The sequence below is a fragment of the Xenopus laevis genome, chromosome 1L (assembly GCF_017654675.1).
Source record: "Xenopus laevis strain J_2021 chromosome 1L, Xenopus_laevis_v10.1, whole genome shotgun sequence".
Taxonomy (NCBI): domain Eukaryota; kingdom Metazoa; phylum Chordata; class Amphibia; order Anura; family Pipidae; genus Xenopus; species Xenopus laevis.
In genome coordinates this window covers 110,253,876-110,274,143 of record NC_054371.1, presented here as the reverse complement: position 1 = coordinate 110,274,143, position 20,268 = coordinate 110,253,876, and the positions used below count along the sequence as shown (strand labels likewise).

General features: G+C 39.5%; 1 protein-coding gene across 12 annotated transcripts in view; it reads right to left on the bottom strand.

The window, feature by feature from the left end:
- XB5806080.L (immununoglobulin light chain L homeolog) overlaps positions 1–20,268 on the bottom strand; it is a 107,784-nt gene that overhangs the window by 20,781 nt on the left and 66,735 nt on the right. For 2 of the 12 annotated variants that reach the window (XM_041561930.1, XM_041561936.1), the window contains exons 1-2: positions 2,751–2,840; positions 2,338–2,660 (exon numbers count right to left, since the gene is read on the bottom strand). The exons of 9 other annotated variants lie outside the window; for them this stretch is intronic. In XM_041561930.1, coding sequence (XP_041417864.1) covers positions 2,338–2,660; positions 2,751–2,796 — 369 coding nt within the window. In that variant the 5' untranslated portion in view covers positions 2,797–2,840. Of the gene's footprint in view, positions 1–2,337; positions 2,661–2,750; positions 2,841–17,998; positions 18,322–18,405; positions 18,480–20,268 lie in introns of those variants that run through there. One more of the 12 variants, XM_041561965.1, reaches the window with a different exon arrangement.

Below are 20,268 nucleotides of genomic sequence, written 5' to 3'. Positions count from 1 at the left end.
CAAGTAATTAAGCATTGTTAAAATGTGGAATGGGTCCCTGTCATCAGGGCTGGTCTTACCAACTGTGGGGCCCAATTGGAATCATTTTGGTGGGATCCCCTAGGGTGGGGGTTTGGCTGTCTGTCACAGGGTTCCAGGGCTGGGTGGGCAAAAAGTGCCTGCCTTATCAAGTGACTGCTGCCAATCAGGGCTGGGGATCATTTTCCCTGTTACAATAATATTCCTGCTGTATGGTAAATAGTACAGGGGAATGCCAATGCTTGCATTCATTTATGGAAATCTTTCTGCACAGACTATAATCAAACTTAGGGGACTGTTCCTGTTGAATCGAACTTAGTACAGGGGAATACCTACGCTGCCATAGTTCTATGGTATCTCTCTGTACAGACTATAAGCAAACTTAGGGGGCTGTTCCTGCTGAATTGTGCTTAGTACAGGGGAATACCTATACTGATGCAATTTAATTTATAATGCCCATTAAACATGTAGCAGAATGAATGCAGTGGCAATTTCATGTAAAATACCCCCAGAATTCATATCAAGATGGCACTGTGGTGGATTCATAGATAACCTTAGCACATATATTATAACAAATATCAAATTTCCATGGGTTAAAAATGGCTAATGACAGCAATGAAATAGTTAATGGTGTCACTGTGGGAAAACAAGGGGAAGGGGAATAAGCCAGATCCCCGCAAGATGAGTCTTGATCAGGGAAGTGGGAATGCTGTGTAAATAAACAGTGCCAGCTAGTAAAATGAAAAAAAAAAAAAAACAGTCCAAGTCCTTACCAGTTAACTCCCTTTGCTGAAACAGACGGACGGTGGTCATTGAGAACAATTTGGCTTTTAGCAAGTCCAGAGCCAATGTGGGCGGTAAATCCAAATAAGTCAGGCAGCGAGTCTGCCGCCACTTGGCTCTTCTGTTAATCTCAGTACTGATATCTTTTAAATCTTATAAGCAGATACAGCAGGCAGAATTTCATGTGGGGGCCACACAAAGGGGGTGGTGGGCTGCCAGTTGAACAGCACTGCTCTACAGTATTAAAATCCCCTCCTCCCGGTTTGTGGTGAAGGAGGGTGTTGCGGCAAGGGAGGTAAGGAGCATCTCAAGGTGCTGGGCCACTCTGAAGATTCTTTTGGGATGGCAGCACACTGTTGTTATGCTGCTGGCAGGAAGGATACAATGGTACTCGGCAGACCCATATGGAAGTGGAGCCTGTAATAGTGTCAATAACTCTATCAGTTTGTCAATTTTAGCATTTAGAAATTACCTCTTTTATTCATTTGTAAATTGGATTACTATATGCATGAATGGTAGAACTAAACTGGAGAATGTTACCAGATTTTGTGGGTCAGAATTCATCAGACCTGTCACACAACAGCACAAGACTTTGCAGGATACTATAACATTTGATCATTTGATATAAAAAAAAAATTCTCAAGTGGCCAGAGGTTAAGTAGATTCTTAAAGACTCAGGGCTACCCCACCCTTAGCTGATGTTAATGATAACAGAGGGAAAGAGAGGGGGTGGACTATGGAGGCTCTATGCCACCAATGAAAGGGCCTGCTATTTAGTGTCCAGCTACAGTACACCAATGAAAAATGATGTGTGCTGTGGCTGGACAGTGGTGATACACAACCAAAGTTGTGGTAATTTTTCTGCCGAACCCACAGGTTTCAGGCTGGTCCGCACATAACTATGACACACAATGGTCAGGATGAGAGAATACCCTTAAGGAGTACCTTTTGATTTATAATTAGCAATATTCCCAGGGTCGGACTGGGGGGCCCAGGGCCCACCGGGACTACTGTCCAGGGCCCCCCTCCGACCTCCCCACCCCTCTACTGTGACATGCCGAGTGTGCGCACATGAAGGTGCCGCTCAGCGCTCCTGGGTGTTTGGTGCCAAGCGCATGCGCAGATGGTGCTGCGCATGCACTCCGGAGATCAGGAAAGGGGTCTGGCCCAGCGGTATGTTGCTTGGGTGACCAGTTTGTTTTAATGAAAAACCATGATTTCCACACATTTGTGTTTAGCAATTTCTCAGCTGTAGTTGCATATTTTTTACACAGTATATAAATGTCATGTTTTTTTGTTGGTGAAGGAAGTTCTTGACTATGGTCGTTAATAGCAAAGGGGGTTTAAACTTCTGAAAATCTGTTAATTTAGGGATCACCTTTCTATGAGCTGCGTTTGTTTAAGCAAAGTAGAGAAATCGGCATCCATATTAGAATATTACATTTACCACCCCCCCCCCATTCTGTTGACATTGTGTATGTGTGTGATTTATTCTTGTTATGCAGAGTTTTTGTCAGACACTTTATCACTGTGGAATGCTGATATGCTGCTAAACCACTTTGTACAGTAATAATGAGCAGTGTCTGCTGTCTCTGTCTTCTTAATGATAAACTGATACTCAGTGGCTGCACTGTTAATGGTGGCAGTATAACGGTCAGTAGGTATCCCTGGTCCATATTTAGGAGAGGTGTATGAATGGTGATGATATATAATCAGCTGTGGAACATTTCCTGGTATTTGCTTTAGAAGAAACACCCCATTACCATCCTTGGCTCCAACATTACAGGAGAAAGTTGCCCTCTCTCCCAGATTAACTGCATTATTTGAAGGTGACAGAGATAACATCTGAGATTCTGCATCTGAAAACAGTAAATACAATATTAGACATGAATTACAATAGATACATACAATAGTTATCTAATGTAACAACAGGCTGAATTATCATTTACATGCAGTCCAAAGCAATAAAATATATATACGCAGGAATGGACTCATTGCATCGGTTTTGTTCTGTTCTCTAGACTGAAGTCATGCTTTGCTAGCTCAATATATATATATAGCAAATCAGAAAGGCTAAATCCCATATTTGCTTATTCACATTCTGAAATTAATAGATGTTTCTTCTATGCAACGATATTTGCATACCATTGACACTTATAGGTTATAAGCTAGGAAATTGGTTAAAGGGGTCCTCCAACCAGTAACGTATTATTTTGTTTTTGCATAATGCAATAAAATATAATTCTATGCAACTTCCAAATATGCATCAGTTACACATATTCAATGGTTTAAAAACATTTTAATTAGATGTAAATGTAGTTAAAAACCATGTTTTTTTTTAATCCCTTTATATTTTTGGGTCTGACTCTTAAAAGAATGTAACAGGAGTCAGGCCTCTTCCAGTTTTTGTAATCATCTATAATCAGCTGGCTTGAAATATTGTTTCAGGAGTCAGAACCGATAGTGCAGAGACTGTAAACAGCTAGACCAGGGGACCCAAACTTTTTTTTACCTAAAAAGAGTTGGGGAGCAACACAAGAATGAAAAAAGTTTCCGGGGGTTTCAAATAAGTGCTGTGATTGTCTCTGTTTGGCAATACACCTAGTTTCTATGCAACTAAAACTTGCCTCCAGGCCAGGAATTAAAAAGGAAGCACCTGCTTTGATGCTACTGGGAGTAACATTCAAGGGGTTGGTGAGCAACAAGTTGTTTGAGAGCCACTGGTTGGGGATCACTGAGTTAGACAGATACACCTTTCATTAGCAACTGTATTTACAATTACATTTAAAACCACTGAAAATGTATAATTAAAGGGCACAAAAAGGCGAGTTCTAACACAGCGTGCACTCCAGTTGGGGGGATACAATAATATTTTTACAAGAAAACCCCAGTTGCAAGTGCTTTACCCCCCGCACTGGGTGTATAACAGGGGGCATAGCCACATTGGGGCACATACATGTGTATAATGAGCAAGTGCCCCACCGCACACATTGTGTACATGTGTGTGATATAGGATTTAGGGAAACATATAACAGAGACTGTACTCTAGTAGGGTGAAACAAAAGTATCCTTCATGGTGTGTGGGTTATAGCCTCTTCTGAAAAATTACCATTGTTGCACCTACCCCATGTCTCTGGTAGGAGACACAGTTTTGATGTGATAAAGCATATTGGAGAATTGCTTAGAATTTAATACTCTCTGTTTATTAGCCCTATCCGTCAGCATTGCCACATTCTATCCTTCGCATCCATTCATCATCTGTCCTATTTGCTTCACAATCCGACCCATTAGCATATTGCCAGTGTTCCCTCACACCAAAACATCAGCATCTCCCAGGACTGCTATCATCTCAAAGCTCAGAGATATTTCTGCCTCCATCTCCACTTTTGAAATTCACTGATTATTCCCATCTCCTATCCCCCCCGCTTTTCGTTTCGTTAAAAAAAATTGTAAATGGGGAAATTCTAAATTTCTCCGCGAATCCATGGCTGGCAAATAAATTCGCTCACCACTAACACTGAGGTATTACATTGGAGATGATTTTAGAGAGGAAAATGCTGACTAAAATTATGAGTATTTTGGAAAATGACTCCCATCCTTTATACAAAATATTGGATTCTTATCATAGTGCTTTAGTAACAGACTGACTGGCACTACTCATCGTTATGGGAAATGCTTTTTACCAGCAGCTATAGTTGCTTTTAATTCCTCGCTTTTAGGAAGGTAGGTAGTAGGTTCTACAGATATCTTGTCTTTTAGATATTTATGACTATGTTCTTTTTATGTGGAAATTTTGTGTCTTGTTAATGTATGTCATATGAGCTACTCTGGTACATATCAGTTAGGTTGGTAAATTCTGAAGCAAAGAGGGAAATAGGCTAATTTCTGCTTTGAACTAGAATGCAAGGAAGATGCAGGGATAATGTTGAGGACAGTACAACACTGTGCATGTAAATTGGCAATGTATCCACAATGCAAAGTCTAAGAATTTCCGGCGCTATTAGTACTTGTTCTGGTGTGCTCCTGTAGCCAATGTGATGACATGAGTGGGGTGGTCATTCTGCTGCTGTGAGTTGACTGCTAGTTGGTCTGGGTGTGTAACCGTGCCATCCTGTACTGACCAAGAATAGGGACATCTATCCTAACCCCCATCCCAACATCATTCCTAAGAAAAACCCAATCCCACAGCCAATCTGAGTGGTGAAGACAGCCACCCGCAAAGACAGGCTTAAAGTTAGGAACTAGAATAGGGACAGATTAGCAGGCATGGCATCAAATTGACAGGACTAATGCCACCAGCACAGCATTTTACCAAAATACACAACAGTCATACTAATTATCTTGCAATAAAAATCCATTTTTGTAATTTGAACATTTAATACACACAGGTTACACTGACACTGCTGTACAACTTTACAGATTAGACAGACCTTGTTTGCACAGATGCAATAATCATAATCATTGCCAGGTTCAGCTTTGGGTTGATATTAGAGACTATGGAGAAATTTATAATAATGGTCACATTTATTTCGTAGACTTAAGGTATAGTCATATGTTAAGTTTACTAATTATATTCAAGCAGAAGATTTGTAGGCCGCGCACTCCTGAACACCAACTAATTATATTCAGTTTGGAAGCGTGACAATTGGATCATCTATTTTGGCCACTAATTACACTATTTTGTTATTTCGACACTTCGCCTATAACCTTTCGCCTATAACCTTTCGGAGTGTTTGGCTAAGTTTTGAGTAGTCTAAGTATTTTTTGTAAAATTGCTCGAATGGTTCGATTCGAACGATTTAATCGATCGTTTCGAATGATTTAATCGATCAAACAATTTTTATTTTGATCGAAAACGCCCGTTTTCAATAGAAAAAATATTAAAGACTAAAATTATGAGGGGAGACTGTCAATGTTTGGGTTGTTTTCTCTGGAAAAAAAAGCACTTGCGAGGGGACATGATTAGAGGACATTAGAAGACATTATAGACAAATAGCAGGGGACCTTTTACATGGACAGGGTTGAACTGGGGGACCTGGGGCTGAGCCATTGTTTAGACAACAGAAAGAAGATGGCTGAACACAACACATGTACAGGATATCAAATAATTAATTTTTTGTGTTTCTGTCTAGCCGCCAAAGTTTTGATGCAGCCATTATTTTTTAAGGCCTACGAGACAGGACAGATAAACCCAAAAGAAAGGAGTGCAGGTGAAACATAAATTGCCTCATATGGAGACCCCACAATCAAAGCATGATTTCTTAGGCTGCATGTCCAAGTGAATCAAGATTCTCCTCCTGTTTTCTAGCTAGCTGCCAGTTCATCCTTTTAAAAGGAGAAGATACATTTGAGCTTGACCCCAAAATGTAATTAAATCTCTGGAGTCCCTGGAGTAATCCATTCTGATTTTGTTTTAAAGGTATACTAAATACTAACATATTTTGATGTGACTCAATTTGAATATACACTGCACACATTATCAAAATGCAATCAATTAGATCAATACTTCTTGCTCTGAAGCAGTATGTAAATGGTACTTGTGCTGGAATCAACAAACAGCCTCTCTGCTGAGTTTGTAGAAAGTGTGAAGCAATGGGGCAGTCAATTAGGTTAATGGATGCTCAACAGCAGAGTTGTCCAGCTGGAGGCACACAAACTGGGGCCTATTGTACAGCTGTCCCAGGACCCTCCTCCAGACCCCCCCAGCTGCGCCGCATTGCGCCGCTTGTGTGCGAACAAGCACAATGTTTTTGACGCGACCACCCATTAAAGGGAGGTTGCGGCAGGAAGAAGCCATGGATCTGGGTGCAGATCTGGGCCAAGATTTTTTCCCGGTGTTCTGCCGTCCCAGTCCAACCCTATACACGGAGCATAGGGCAGGCAGAGTATGGCACATACATAGAGCATAGAGCAATCACAGTATGGCACACAGGGAGTATAAGGTAGGCAGAATACAGCAGGAGACAGGGAAATTGATCAGGAGCCAGTGCCCCTACAGCAGTTTGTCTGAAGTGCGAAGTGTGTGAAGTGTGAACAAGTGAACAATGTGGGCAATTTCAGTCTGGGTCTGAAATGTGAACAGAATAGGGTTTAGGGTGTTACAAGTGTGAACAATGCGGGGGGGGTTACATGTGTGAACAATGCAGGGGTTTATAGTCTGAAATTGAGGTGTACACAATGCAGGGGCGAGTTAATCTCAGTACTGATACCTTTTAAATCTTATACATGGTAAGCAGATACAGCAGGCAGACTTCATGTGGGGGCCACACAAAGGGGGTGGTGGGCTGCCAGTTGAACAGCACTGCTCTACAGTATTAAAATCCCCTCCTCACGGTTTGCGGTGAAGGAGGTTGTTGCGGCAAGGGAGGTAAGGAGCAGCTCAAGGTGCTGGGCCCCTCTGAAGATTCTTTTGTGGGGGGCAGCACACTCTTGTTATGCTGCTGGCAGGAAGGATATAATGGTACTTGGCACACCCATATGGAAGTGCAAGAAGCCTGTAATAGTGTCAACAACGCCAACAGTTCATTTTAGCATTTAGAAATTACCTCTTTTATTCATTTGTAAATTGGATTACTATATGCCTGAATGGTAAAACTAAACTGGAGATTGTTACCAGATTTTGTGGGTCAGAATTCATCAGTAACATCTTGTCACACAGAAGCCCAAGATTTTGCAGGATACTATAACATTTGATATAAAAACAAAATTTCTCAAGTGGCCAGAGGTAAGTAGATTCTTAAAGACTCAGGGCCACTTCACCCCTTAGCTGATGTTAATGATAGCAGAGGGAGAGAGAGAAGGGGTGGACTATGGAAGCTCTATGCCACCAATGAAAGGACCTGCTATTTAGTGTCTAGCTACAGTACACAATGAAAACTGATGTGTGCTGTGGCTGGACAGTGGTGATCCACAACCAAAGTTGTGGCTTATTTTTCTGCCCAAACCCACAGGTTTCAGGCTGGTCCGCACATAACTATGACACACAATGGTCAGGATGAGAGGATACCCTTAAGCAGTACCTTTTGATTTATAATTAGCAATATTCCTAGCTATTATGTGTTTCCCTTTTGTAAAATAGTTGTACATACACAAGAATGAAGTAAGAAAGAATGTTGCTAGGGATGACATGACATGGTGTATGAAGCAAGTTATTCCTATCCATCATCTTCCAATATAAATATATAACAATTTTGTTATTATTTTATATAATAGACAAACAGTTGGTAAAGCACAGAATGACAGCTGCTCACATGAGTCACCCTGAATTTTCCAATGATATATCCTGTTAAATCAGAAATAGTTTGTATGCAATTTTTGTTTGAAACATCACTACATTTCCAAGTTGATGCATATTATCTGTGTACAAAAAAAGGATTTAACTACATATTTTTTCTTTATCATAAAAAAAATATGATTATTGTCTATAGTAGGTGCAACCTACTAGGGATATACACAATCTGGTCCCTTAGCAATACGTTTTGTAAACATTCAATTAAATAAGGGGTATGTTGCTTGGGTGACCAGTTTGTTTTAACGAACACCATGATTTGCACACATTTGTGTTTAGCACAGTATATTATGTCATGTTTTTTTGTTGGCGAAGGAAGTGCTTGACTACAGTATATCCTTAACAGCAAAGGGGGTTTAAACTTGATCACCTTTCTATGAGCTGCGTGTGATAGTGTAAGCAAAGTACAGAAATCGGTATCCATATTAGAATAGTACATTTACCAGCCCCCCCCCCATTCTTTTGACATTGTATATGCCATGTGTATGATTTATTCTTGTGGAATGCTGATATGCTGTTAAACCATTTCATACAGTAATAATGAGCAGTGTCTACTTTTTCTACTTTCTTGATGATAAAAAAAGTACAGAAATCGATATCCATATTATAATATTATATTTACCAGCCTATCATTCTGTTATGCAGTGTTTTTGTCAGGCTCTTTATCACTGTGGAATGTGCCAAACCATTTCACACAGTAATAATGAGCAGTGTCTGCTGTCTCTGCCTTCTTAATGATAAACTGATACTCAGTGGCTGCACTGTTAATGGTGGCAGTATAACGGTCAGTAGGTATCCCTGGTCCATATTTTGGAGAGGTGTATGAATGGTGATGATATATAATCAGCTGTGGAACATTCCCTGGTATCTGCTTTAGAAGAAGCACCCCATTACCATCCTTGGCTCCAACATCACAGGAGAAAGTTGCCCTCTCTCCCAGATTAACTGCATTATTTGAAGGTGACAGAGATAACATCTGAGATTCTGCATCTGAAAACAGTAAATACAATATTAGACATGAATTACATTACATACATAAAATAGTTATCTAATGTAACAACAGGCTGAATTATCATTTACATGCAGTCCAAAGCAATAAAATATATATACGCAGGAATGGACTCATTGCAACAGTTTTGTTCTGTTCTTTAGACTGAAGTCATGCTTTGCTAGCTCAATATATATATATATATATATATATATAGCAAATCAGAAAGGCTAAATCCCATATTTGCTTATTCAAATTCTCAAAATAAAAGATGTTTCTTCTATGCAGCGATATTTGCATACTGTTGGCACTAATAGGTTATAAGCTAGGAAATTGGTTAAAGGGGTCCTCCACCCAGTAACGTATTATTTTGTTTTTGCATAATGCAATAAAATTCTATGCAACTTCCCAATATGCATCAGTTACACATATTCAATGGTTTAAAACATTTTAATTAGATGTAAATGTACTTGAAAACCATATTTTTTTTAAAATCCCTTTATGTTTTTAGGGGTCTGACTCTTAAAATAATTTTTTCTTCCAGTTTTTCTATCCAAAGTTGTGGCTCATTTTTCTGCATCTATAGTCAGCCGGCTTGAAATATTGTTTCAGGAGTTAGAACCAATAGTGCAGAGACTGTAAACAGCTAGACCAGGGGACCCAACCTTTTTTCCCAAAAAGAGTTGGGGAGCAACACAAGAATGAAAAAAGTTTCCGGAGTTACAAATCAGTGCTGTGATTGTCTCTGTTTGGCAGCACACCTGGTTTTTATGTAACTAAAACTTGCCTCCAAGCCAGGAATTAAAAAAGAAGCACCTGCTTTGATGCTACTGGGAGCAACATTCAAGGGGTTTGTGAGCAACAAGTTGTTTGCGAGCCACTGGTTGGGGATCACTGAGTTAGACAGATACGCCTTTCATTGGCAACTGTATTTACAATTACATTTAAAATTAAAACCACTGAAAATATGTGATTAAAGGCACCTATCACATCAAAGGCCAAAGGCGAGTTCTAACACAGTGTGCACTCCAGTTGGGGCGCTTAGTGCTGAAACATCTTAGAGGGTGGTGAAGGCATCACTTGATCCTTTGCAGTTTGCCTATCAGCCTCATATTGGAGTGGATGATGCCACTAGCTTCCTGTTAAATAGGGTATGTGCTCTTTTGGAGAAGCCAGGTAGGTATATTAGGTTTATGTTTTTTGATTTTGCAAGTGCTTTCAACATTTTACGCGCTGCTTCTACCAAAACTTTTACAATTGCAGGTTTATGTTCGGTTAGTGGCCTGGATTATTAACTATTTTAGCGGTTGGCCCCAATATGTGAGAATGTTGGTTGCTGTGTCTGACTCTATAATTTGTAATACCGGAGTGCCACGGGGGACAGTTTTATCTCCTTTTTTGAACACACTTTTCACCTCCGATTTTAGATATTGTTTGGGAAATATGCCATTTACCAAAGTTTTCAGATGAAATATTGTGGCCAGTATCAGGGGTGGATTAGAAGTGGAATATAGGAGTGTAATTTATATGTTTGATGAGTCAAGGTGAGCCACAAATTGTTTACATCTGAATGTGGCTAAAACCTAGGAGTTGGTAGTGGAAAGCTGAAAACTGATCTCTAGCTGGTTTTTATAAATGGGATTGGTGTAGTGGAGGAATATAGATACCTGGGTGTTTTTATTGATAATAAATTGGATTGGGCTAATAACACTGAGTAGTGATGAGCAAATCTGTCCAGAAATTTCACGAAACGCAATTGAAGTCAATGGGCGTTTTTACACGCACGCAACAATTTTTCTTGCTCCAAATGCATTGAAGTCAATGGGCGTTTTTTTCTTATGGCAACTTTTTTTGTCCTAATGCATAAAAGTCAATGGGCGTTTTTTCTTATGGCAACTTTTTTCTCTAAATGCATGTCAGTAGGCGTTTTTTCTTATGGCGACTTCTCCAAATGCATTAGTCAATGGATGTTTTTTCTTGTAGCTACTTTTTTTCTCCAAATGCGTTAGTCAATGGGCGTATTTTCTTATGGCTACTTTTTTTCTCCAAGTGCGTTAAAGTCAATGGGCATTTTTTCTTCTGGTGACTTTTTCTCCAAATGCATTAAAGTCAAAAGGCGTTTTTCTAGTGGTGAATTTTTTTTCCAAATGCATGTCAGTAGGCATTTTTTCTTATGGCGACTTCTCCAAATGCATTAGTCAATGGGCGTTTTTTCTTATGGCTACTTTTTCTCTCCAAATGCGTTAGTCAATGGGCGTATTTTCTTATGGCTACTTTTTTTCTCCAAATGCATTAGTCAATAGGCGTTTTTTCTTCTGGCGACTTTTTTACTCCAAATACATTGAAGTCAATGGGCGTTTTTTCTTATTGGCGTTATTTCGCAGTGAATTTTCTGCAGCGAATTTTAGCTGCAGTTTCGTGAAAAAAAATTTGTACATGTGAAATTTCTCCACGAATCCATGGCTGGCAAATAAATTCGCTCATCACTAACACTGAGGTATTACATTGGAGATGATTTTAGAAAGGAAAATGCTGACTAAAATTATGAGTATTTTGAAAAATGACTCCCATCCTTTATACGAAATATTGGAGTCTTATCATAGTACTTTTAGTAACAGACTGATTGGCACTACTCATGGTTATGGGAAATGCTTTTTACCAGCAGCTATAGTTGCTTTTAATTCCTCGCTTTTAGGAAAGTAGTAGGTTCTACAGATATCTTGTCTTTTAGATATTTATGACTATGTTCTTTTTATGTGGATGTCATGTGAGCTACTCTGGTACAACAATTTCCTTTGTGACTAATAACGACACAGTCAGTTCCTGACACCTTATCAAGTTTTGCAGATATTTTGGCACCCTAGGCAGGTGCTTCAATTCACAACAAGTAGTCCCACATTACCATTTCCCAATGTGCCATTTTATCATTTCAGTTTTTAATAAAGAAATCTTGCAACACATTCATGAATGTAACTTGTACTTTATGTAACTATAAATATCAATATTACAACCAAATAATCATACATAGTAACATAGGTTGAAAAAAGAAACATCCACCAAGTTCAGATGCAGAAAATGACACTGGGCAGTGACACTGTGACAGTCTATGGGGGGAGCTGCATCCCCAGTCTTGAAGACAAGTGCACCACTCAGCACCAGTATGGATTTATTGAAAGTACAAAGAAGAAGTGCAACATTCTATGGTGCTGTGTGCGGTAAGTGACAAATTTGAAGCACTATTTATATCAGTTTTCTGCTTTTACTGTCAAACCCCAAACAAACAAAATCCATGATTGCACAATGGGCACTGCATTTGCTATTATATTCTGTAATGAATATAAAAATTCAAGTCAAGCCTGCAGCCAGCATTGATACTGCCCCCCCCCAGCCGTTACATTGGACTTCCTTCACCCACAGCAGTAGAGCTGTTTGTCTTACTGGGAATTACCCAGCAGCCCTTGAGTCACTGGCAGCTCATTTGCATATCAGTTAGGTTGATAAATTCTGAAGCAAAGAGGGAAATAGGCTAATTTCTGCTTTGAATCAGAATGCAAGGAAGACACAGGGATAATGTTGAGGACAGTACAACACTGTGCATATAAATTCGCAATGTATCCACAAGTGCTAAGAATTCCCAGCGCCAGGGCCGCCATCAGGGGGAAACAGCAGGTACAGTTGTACCGGGCCCGGCGGTTTTTGAAGCGTGAAGGGGGGCCCGGCAGTGCTACACTTCCTGGATTTGCAGACCCCCTTAAGTCGCAAAGAATTGAAAGCCACCGAAATGACCCACTGCTGGGCTTCAAACAACACTGGCAGCTTAGCACTTCCGTTTATTACTATCACGAGGGTCAAAGTATCCATTTACCAGTTCTTTGGACCCTCCCCTCATGTACAGGAGACACTCCACAGCACCTGTATACCGGTACAAACGCCTTTACATTCAGTCCGCAGTCCGCAAACTACAAATCCCAGCACGACCGAAAGACTGTCACTTTAGAACAACCAATAAGTGGCGAGTGTGCCCTCCTGTAGTAAGAGTTTACGGTGCTTTCCATTCTGTCAGGTTTCCAGGAGCGCACATGATAGGATGATGCAGAAAGTGGCCGTGGTTAGAAGTTGAGGGCTTGGAAGGAACTGGACGGTAGCGCACAGTAGGTAGTCTACATGGGGGCAGGCAGGATGACAATGCTGCAAAACCTACCCAAGGATCTTCAAAGGTACTGGGCTTCAATCGATTGTTCATTTATGTAAAATGCCTGCTCATCTGCCCACTGAGATTGTGTCATTTCATAGTATCATAAGAACTACTCTCAAAACACTGTGGCAAAGACCAAAACATATACCTAAGGTGCTAAGCTTCAATCTGCAATCAGTTTAATCAAAATACCTGCATACAAGATCAAGACTGCCAGGGGGGCACAGCGGGTACAGCTATACCGGGCCCTGGTCACCAATGTTTTTTTTAACTTATGGGGGCCCTGGCCACCAACATTTTTTTTATAACTTGTAGAAGGGGGGGCTGGCCACCAAATATTTTTTTTCAACTTGTAGGTACATCCTGACCACCAATGGCTTCATTTAGCTTGTGGAGGGGGTTTACTGTTTTAGTTTGGATGAATGCGTGGCTTTTTTACTTTGGTGTTGGTGGGCGGGATCTGGGGTGGAGCTTTGGGTCATGGTGGGACAGGGCCCAGAAAATTTTGTTGTACGGGGGCCCGTGATTTCTGATGGCGGCCCTGCCCAGCGCTATTAGTACTTGTTCTGGTGTGCTCCTGTAGCCAATGTGATGACATGAGTGGGGAGGTCATTCTGCTGCTGTGAGTTGACTGCTGGTTGGTCTTGGTGTGTAACCGTGCCATCCTGTACTGACCAAGAATAGGGACATATATCCTAACCCCCATCCCAACATCATTCCTAAGAAAAACCCAATCCCACAGCCAGTCTGGGTGGTAAAGACAGCCACCCACAAAGACAGGCTTAGAGTTAGGGACTAGAATAGGGACAGGTTAGCAGGCATGGCATCAAATTGACAAGACTAATGCCACCAGCACAGCATTATACCAAAATACACAACAGATCCGTTGCAAAAAAGGAGTAAAATAGTCATACTAATATCTTTCAATAAAAATCCATTTTTGTAATTTGAATGTTTAATACACACAGGTTACATTGACACTGCTGTACAATTTTACAGATTAGACAGACCTTGTTTGCACAGATGTCAATGATCAATAATCATTGCCAGGTTCAGCTTTGGGTTGATATTAGAGACTATGGAGAAATTTACAATAATGGTCACATTTATTTCGTAGACTTAAGGTATAGTCATATGTCAAGTTTACTAATTATATTCAGTTTGGAAGCGTGACTATTGGATCATCTATTTTGGCCACTAATTACACTATTTTGTTATTTCATTGATTTGCACAATTTTTTTTATTCCTTTTACCCCTGCATGTTTATTTAAGCATAGCTCTGCTGTTTGGCGCTTTGGTATAACAAGGCATCTTTTTTCTTGTTGGATCAGTGGTATGGTTTTCTGGGGGCCTTTGAACATTAGGGCCACACGATATGAAGTGCTTGACCTCTGTGTGTTATCCATTGGGATCAGGTGCTAAGCAGTGTGTTACCCAACCTGCCACGAGTCAGGAGAATCATATACAAAGTCCAGAAAACTGCAGCACACTGACAGAGTGTATCAATTTTGCTGTGTGATTTTTATTGGCTTAAAATCAAGTAGACAAAGAAAGACAATGTTTCTGGACTTTGTATGTTAGGGGGTCTTGCAGCACATAATACCCAGTCAGGGGGCTCTGTTTCAGCAGCAGAGTTGGCAGGTGTAAAAATTCATATACATGTCTTTCATTTGTGGTCTGTACATACCACATACTTTGGTAAATCTATGCATATTGGGCATCACTCTATTCAGTAGACCTCTGACATTTATATTTAGGGTGATTTTCCTTTGTGCGTAAAGCATTGTCTGAGATACTGTAGATGCGGCAAATTGCAACAATTTTAGGTGGTTTTCAGAAATTTCACAAATACCTTTTAATTTGTTTAGAAAAGCTTTGCAGTTTGGTGTAGAAAGACATATTTATCCATGTTGATTTCACCAGAATGTGTACTTTCTAAAAATATATGGTTTTCTGTAGGTCTATGGGGATCTTAGGACCAGGGCCAGGCCAAGGTATTTTGGCATCTTAGACAAGTGTTTTTGTTGATGCCCCCACCCCACAACAAGTAGTCCCACATTATCATTTCCCACCGTGCCATGTTATCATTTCAGTTTTTAATTAAGAAATCTTGCAATTTGTACTTTATGTAAATATAAATGTTACAACCAAATAATCATAGCACACATGACACAGTAGTTCCACACCCCCCAGTCACGCATAGATCAGACTAATAGTAGGTAAAAATTAAAGATATTATTTGTATAAACAACTCATGCCTAACGCGTTTCATTTCACTAGGAGGCTGAAGCCTATGACCAAGGGTTGAAATTAGTTTTCGAATTCAAAACTTCGAATTTCGAAGTAATTTATGGGTACTTCGACCATCGACTTCGAAAATCAAAGTACTGTCTCTTTAAAAGACTTAGACACTTCGGAACCTTAAACATGCCGAATTGATGTTTAGCCTATGGGGGACCTCCTATAACCTCCTATAACCTTTCTGAGTGATCCTACTCCGATTGTACTTTGAATCGTATGATTTGAACGATTTTAACGTACGATTTTCCTTCGAAACCCAAAAACGTAGAACTATGCTCTGGCAGGTCCCCATAGGCTAACATAGCACTTCGGCAGGTTTAAGTTGGCGAAGTATTGAAGTCAGTGTTTTTTAAAGAGACAGTACTTCAATTATCGAATGGTCGAATAGTCGAACGATTTTTACTTGAATCGAGGTCAAAGTAAATTTGAAGTCGTAGTATCTTATTCGATGGTCGAAGTATCCAAAAAATTACTTTGAATTCCCTCAAATTCACTTCGACCCTTGATAAATCTGCCCGTGTCCTAGTGACACAAAACACATGAGTTGTTTATACAAATAAATATCTTTAATTTTTACCTACTATTAGTCTGATCTATGCGTGACGTTTTTGAGTGCCTTGCTCCAACATTTTTGTTTTTCAGCATAAAATATTTTACCAGGCCCCTCTCCCAAACACCTAGGCCAGTATCAGTGCAGCCAAATTTATATTTTATTTATTTAGCCTCAATTAAAGCCCCGGTATGAATTGCATTGGATATGCAGTTATATAATGTACCAGAAGAATGAATTATAATTTACTTGAAATCCAAAGCAATACAAAATAAATAGGCAGGAATAAAGTCATTGCTTCAGATTTGGTCTGCTCTCAACAATTAATAATTCTTTGCTAGACCAGTATATAAAGCAAAACAGGAAGGTGAAATACCCTACTTACCTATGAAATAAACAGTCTGAAATAAAAGATGTTTCTTCTATGTCACCATATTTACATAATAACTTATATGGTAGGACAATCGTTCTTGAAAGGGGTCCTCCATAATGAAGTAAAATATAATGCTAAGCAATTTTCCAATATGCACTGATTACACATTTCTGGAAATGTAAGTGCAGTTGAAAGCAGTGTTTCTCTTTCTGTTTTCTAGTTCTGACTCTTAACACAAAGTAACAAAAGCCAGGTCTCCTCCAGATCTTTTAATAAGCTCTAATTAGCTCTCTTGTTGTTATTTTTTCAAGAGACAGTGCCAAAAGTACAGACAATGTTAAAAGCTAAACAGGCACTGCATTTACACCTTACAATTGCATTTAAAACACTAAGGGGCAGATTTATCAAGGGTCGAAGTGAATTCGAGGGGATTTTCAAAGTAAAAAAATTTGAGATTCAAAGTAATTTTTTGCATACTTCAACTATCGAATAGGATACTACGACTTCGAATTTACTTTGACTTTGATTCGAAGTAAAAATCGTTTGACTATTCGACCATTCGATAATCGAAGTACTGTCCCTTTAAAAAAACGTCGACTTCAATACTTCGCCAACTTAAACCTGTCAAATTGCTGTGTAGCCTATGGGGGACCTCCTGTGTGTTTTGCTAAGTCAAAGGATTTTTGGGGAAAATCTTACGATCGTACGATAAAATCGTTCGATGTATAAAATCCTCCGACTTTGAATGTCGGAGGATTCTATTCGATGGTCGAATTTCAAAGTTTTTTCTGCTTCGAAATTCGACCCTTGATAAATCTGCCCCCTAAGTGAACTTGGGCATTTAACTTCCCAGTCATCAAAATTTGCTATACCCTATTCATTTTAGTGGCAATTGGTTGAGTTGTAGGTGACTTAAGGATCAGGCATAAACCATAGATTTGTATGAAGCAGTTGTTCCATATTTTTGTATACCTTACATTTTTTCTGCTGATGAAAGAGGAGCTTGACCATATATACCATTGACAGCAAAGGGGGGTTGAACACAGAACTTCTGAAAATGTGTTAATTTAGTTAAAATTTTAACCTTTTTCTATGAGCTGAGTGTGGTCAAGCAATGAGGGCAGAATTTGTAAGAAATAATGTGGATATAGAAGCTGGATTGAAGTACAGAAATCTATATCAACATTATATTACATGTGCAGTGCAGCAGTTCTGACCTAATATGATGATGTACCAGCACTTAATTCTGATGACATTGTATGTGTGTGATTCATTCTTGTTATGCATTAAACTTCTGAAAGCTCCTGATATGAGCTTATTGTATTCAAACCAAAAGGGTGGGATTTTGTATGAAAAAAGCAAATATATATTTTTTAATTAAAGAACACAATATAACATTGCAGCGGTGCAATTCTGAAGTCACTGACAAATCTTCAATCTTATTCTGTTAACATGGTATGTGTTTCCCAGGGTTTTTGTCAGACACTTTATCACTGTGGAATGCTGATATGCTGCTAAACCATTTCACACAGTAATAATGAGCAGTGTCTGCTGTCTCTGCCTTCTTAATGATAAACTGATACTCAGTGGCTGCACTGTTAATGGTGGCAGTGTAACGGTCAGTAGGTATCCCTGGTCCATATTTAGTAGAGTTGAATGAATGGTGATGATATATGATCAGCTGTGGGACATTCCCTGGTATCTGTTTTAAAAGACGAACCCAGTTATCATCCTTGGCTCCAACATTACAGGTAAAAGTTGCCCTCTCTCCCAGATTAACTGCATTATTTGAAGGTGACAGAGATAAAGTCTGAGATCCTGCATCTGAAAAAAGTAAATACAACATTGTATTACATTAGAGACATATAATATTTATCTAATGTAACAACAGGCGGAATTATTATTTACATGCAGTCCAAAGCAATACAAGATAGATAGGCAGGAATGGACCCATTGCACGGCTGTATTCTGTTCTCTAGAATGAAGTCATGCTTTACTTGATCAATATTTATATAAAAACAGAAAGGTTAAATCCCCTATTTGCTTATGCAAATTCTAAAATGAAAAGATGTTTCTTCTATTCCACAATATTTGTATAATGCAATAAAATATAATTCTATGCAACTTCCCAATATGCATCAGTTACACACATTCAATGGTTAAAGAATATTTTTAATTAGATGTAAATGTAGTTGAAAACCATGTTTTTTTTAAATCCCTTTCTGTTTTTGGTTCTGACTCTTAAAATAATAATAAAAAACAGGAGTCAGGCCTCTTCCAGTTTTTGTAATCATCTATGATCAGCTGGCTTTAAATATTGTTTCAGGAGTCAGAACCAATAGTGCTTTGACTGTAAACAGCTAGACCAGGGGACCCAATCTTTTTTACCCAAAAAGAGTTGGAGAGCAACACAAGAATGAAAAGTTTCCAGGGGTTTCAAATAAGTATTGTGATTGTTTGGTAGCACACCTGATTTTATGCAACTAAAACTTGTCTCCAAGCCAGGAATTAAAAAAGAAGCACCTGCTTTGAGGCTACTGGAGCAACAATTTTTTTTAAAGTATATTTATATTTTCAGGTTTATTAATAGTAAAAAGATACGGGTTGAGAGTGTTGCTCCTTTAAATAATGGTACTAGCATGGTTGTAATATATACAGAAAAGGAAAATCTGCTAAATTTCCCAGGCTGACTTCATAGCTACACTGATGGTTCAGCTCAGTTTAGTCAGTGGCTGACTCAGGATATGATTCAAAAAGCTTTAATAAAAATTAATGTAAACAAGGCTCCAGGGCCTGATGGCATACACCTCTGGGTTCTAAGGGGCAAATTCACTAAGCGCCGAAGCGCTGAACGCTAGCATCAATTCGCTAGCGTCGGGCATTTTCGTTACTTCGCAAATTCACTAACGGACGATGCCGTAATTTCGCTAGTGTAACTTCGCACCCTTACTCCTGGCGAATTTGCGAAATGAACGAAACTACGCAAATTCACTAACGCGGACATTGTTCTGAACGCCACCTTTTACGCTAGACTTCCTTCGCCACCTCAGACCAGGCGAAGCGCAATAGAGTAGATAGGGATTTCTTCAAAAAAAGTGAAAAATTTTTCTAAGTCCCAAAAAACGCTGGCGTGTTTTCTATATTATGGGTGATAGGCTGAAAAAGATTGAAAATTTTTTTGGGGCTCCCCTCCTTCCCCCCTACATTTCCGAACTCATGGCAACTTAACTATACAGTGGGCACATGTGTAGGGCAAAATAAAAATTTTATTTGATGTTTTGAAGGTTTTCTAGGCATTTGTAGTGCTGATACGTATTCCTCCATTGAAACCTGAATTTGGCGCCGTATGCAAATTAACCATCGCTAGCGAAACTTCGATTCGCTTGGCGAATTAACGCTAGCGCAACTTCGCAAGCTCACGCTACCCCTGTGCGCAACTTCGGATTTTAGTGAATTTGCGGAGCGCTGGCGAAACTACCCCTGGCGAAGTGTGGCGAAGTGCGGCGAATTTGCGCGTGGCGCAACTACGATTCTTAGTGAATTTGCCCCTAAGAGAGCTTAGTTCAGTTTTAGACCAACCCCTATTTCTGACTTTCTCAGATTCACTTTCATATGGTGTGGTACCTATGGATTGGAGAAAAGATGATGTTATTCCAATTTAATTTGGATTTTGCCAAAGCATTTGATAGTGTGCCCCACAAACGGCTGCTTTCTAAACTAAGGTCTATTGGGCTTAATGAAGTCATTTGCTCATGGATAGGAAACTGACTA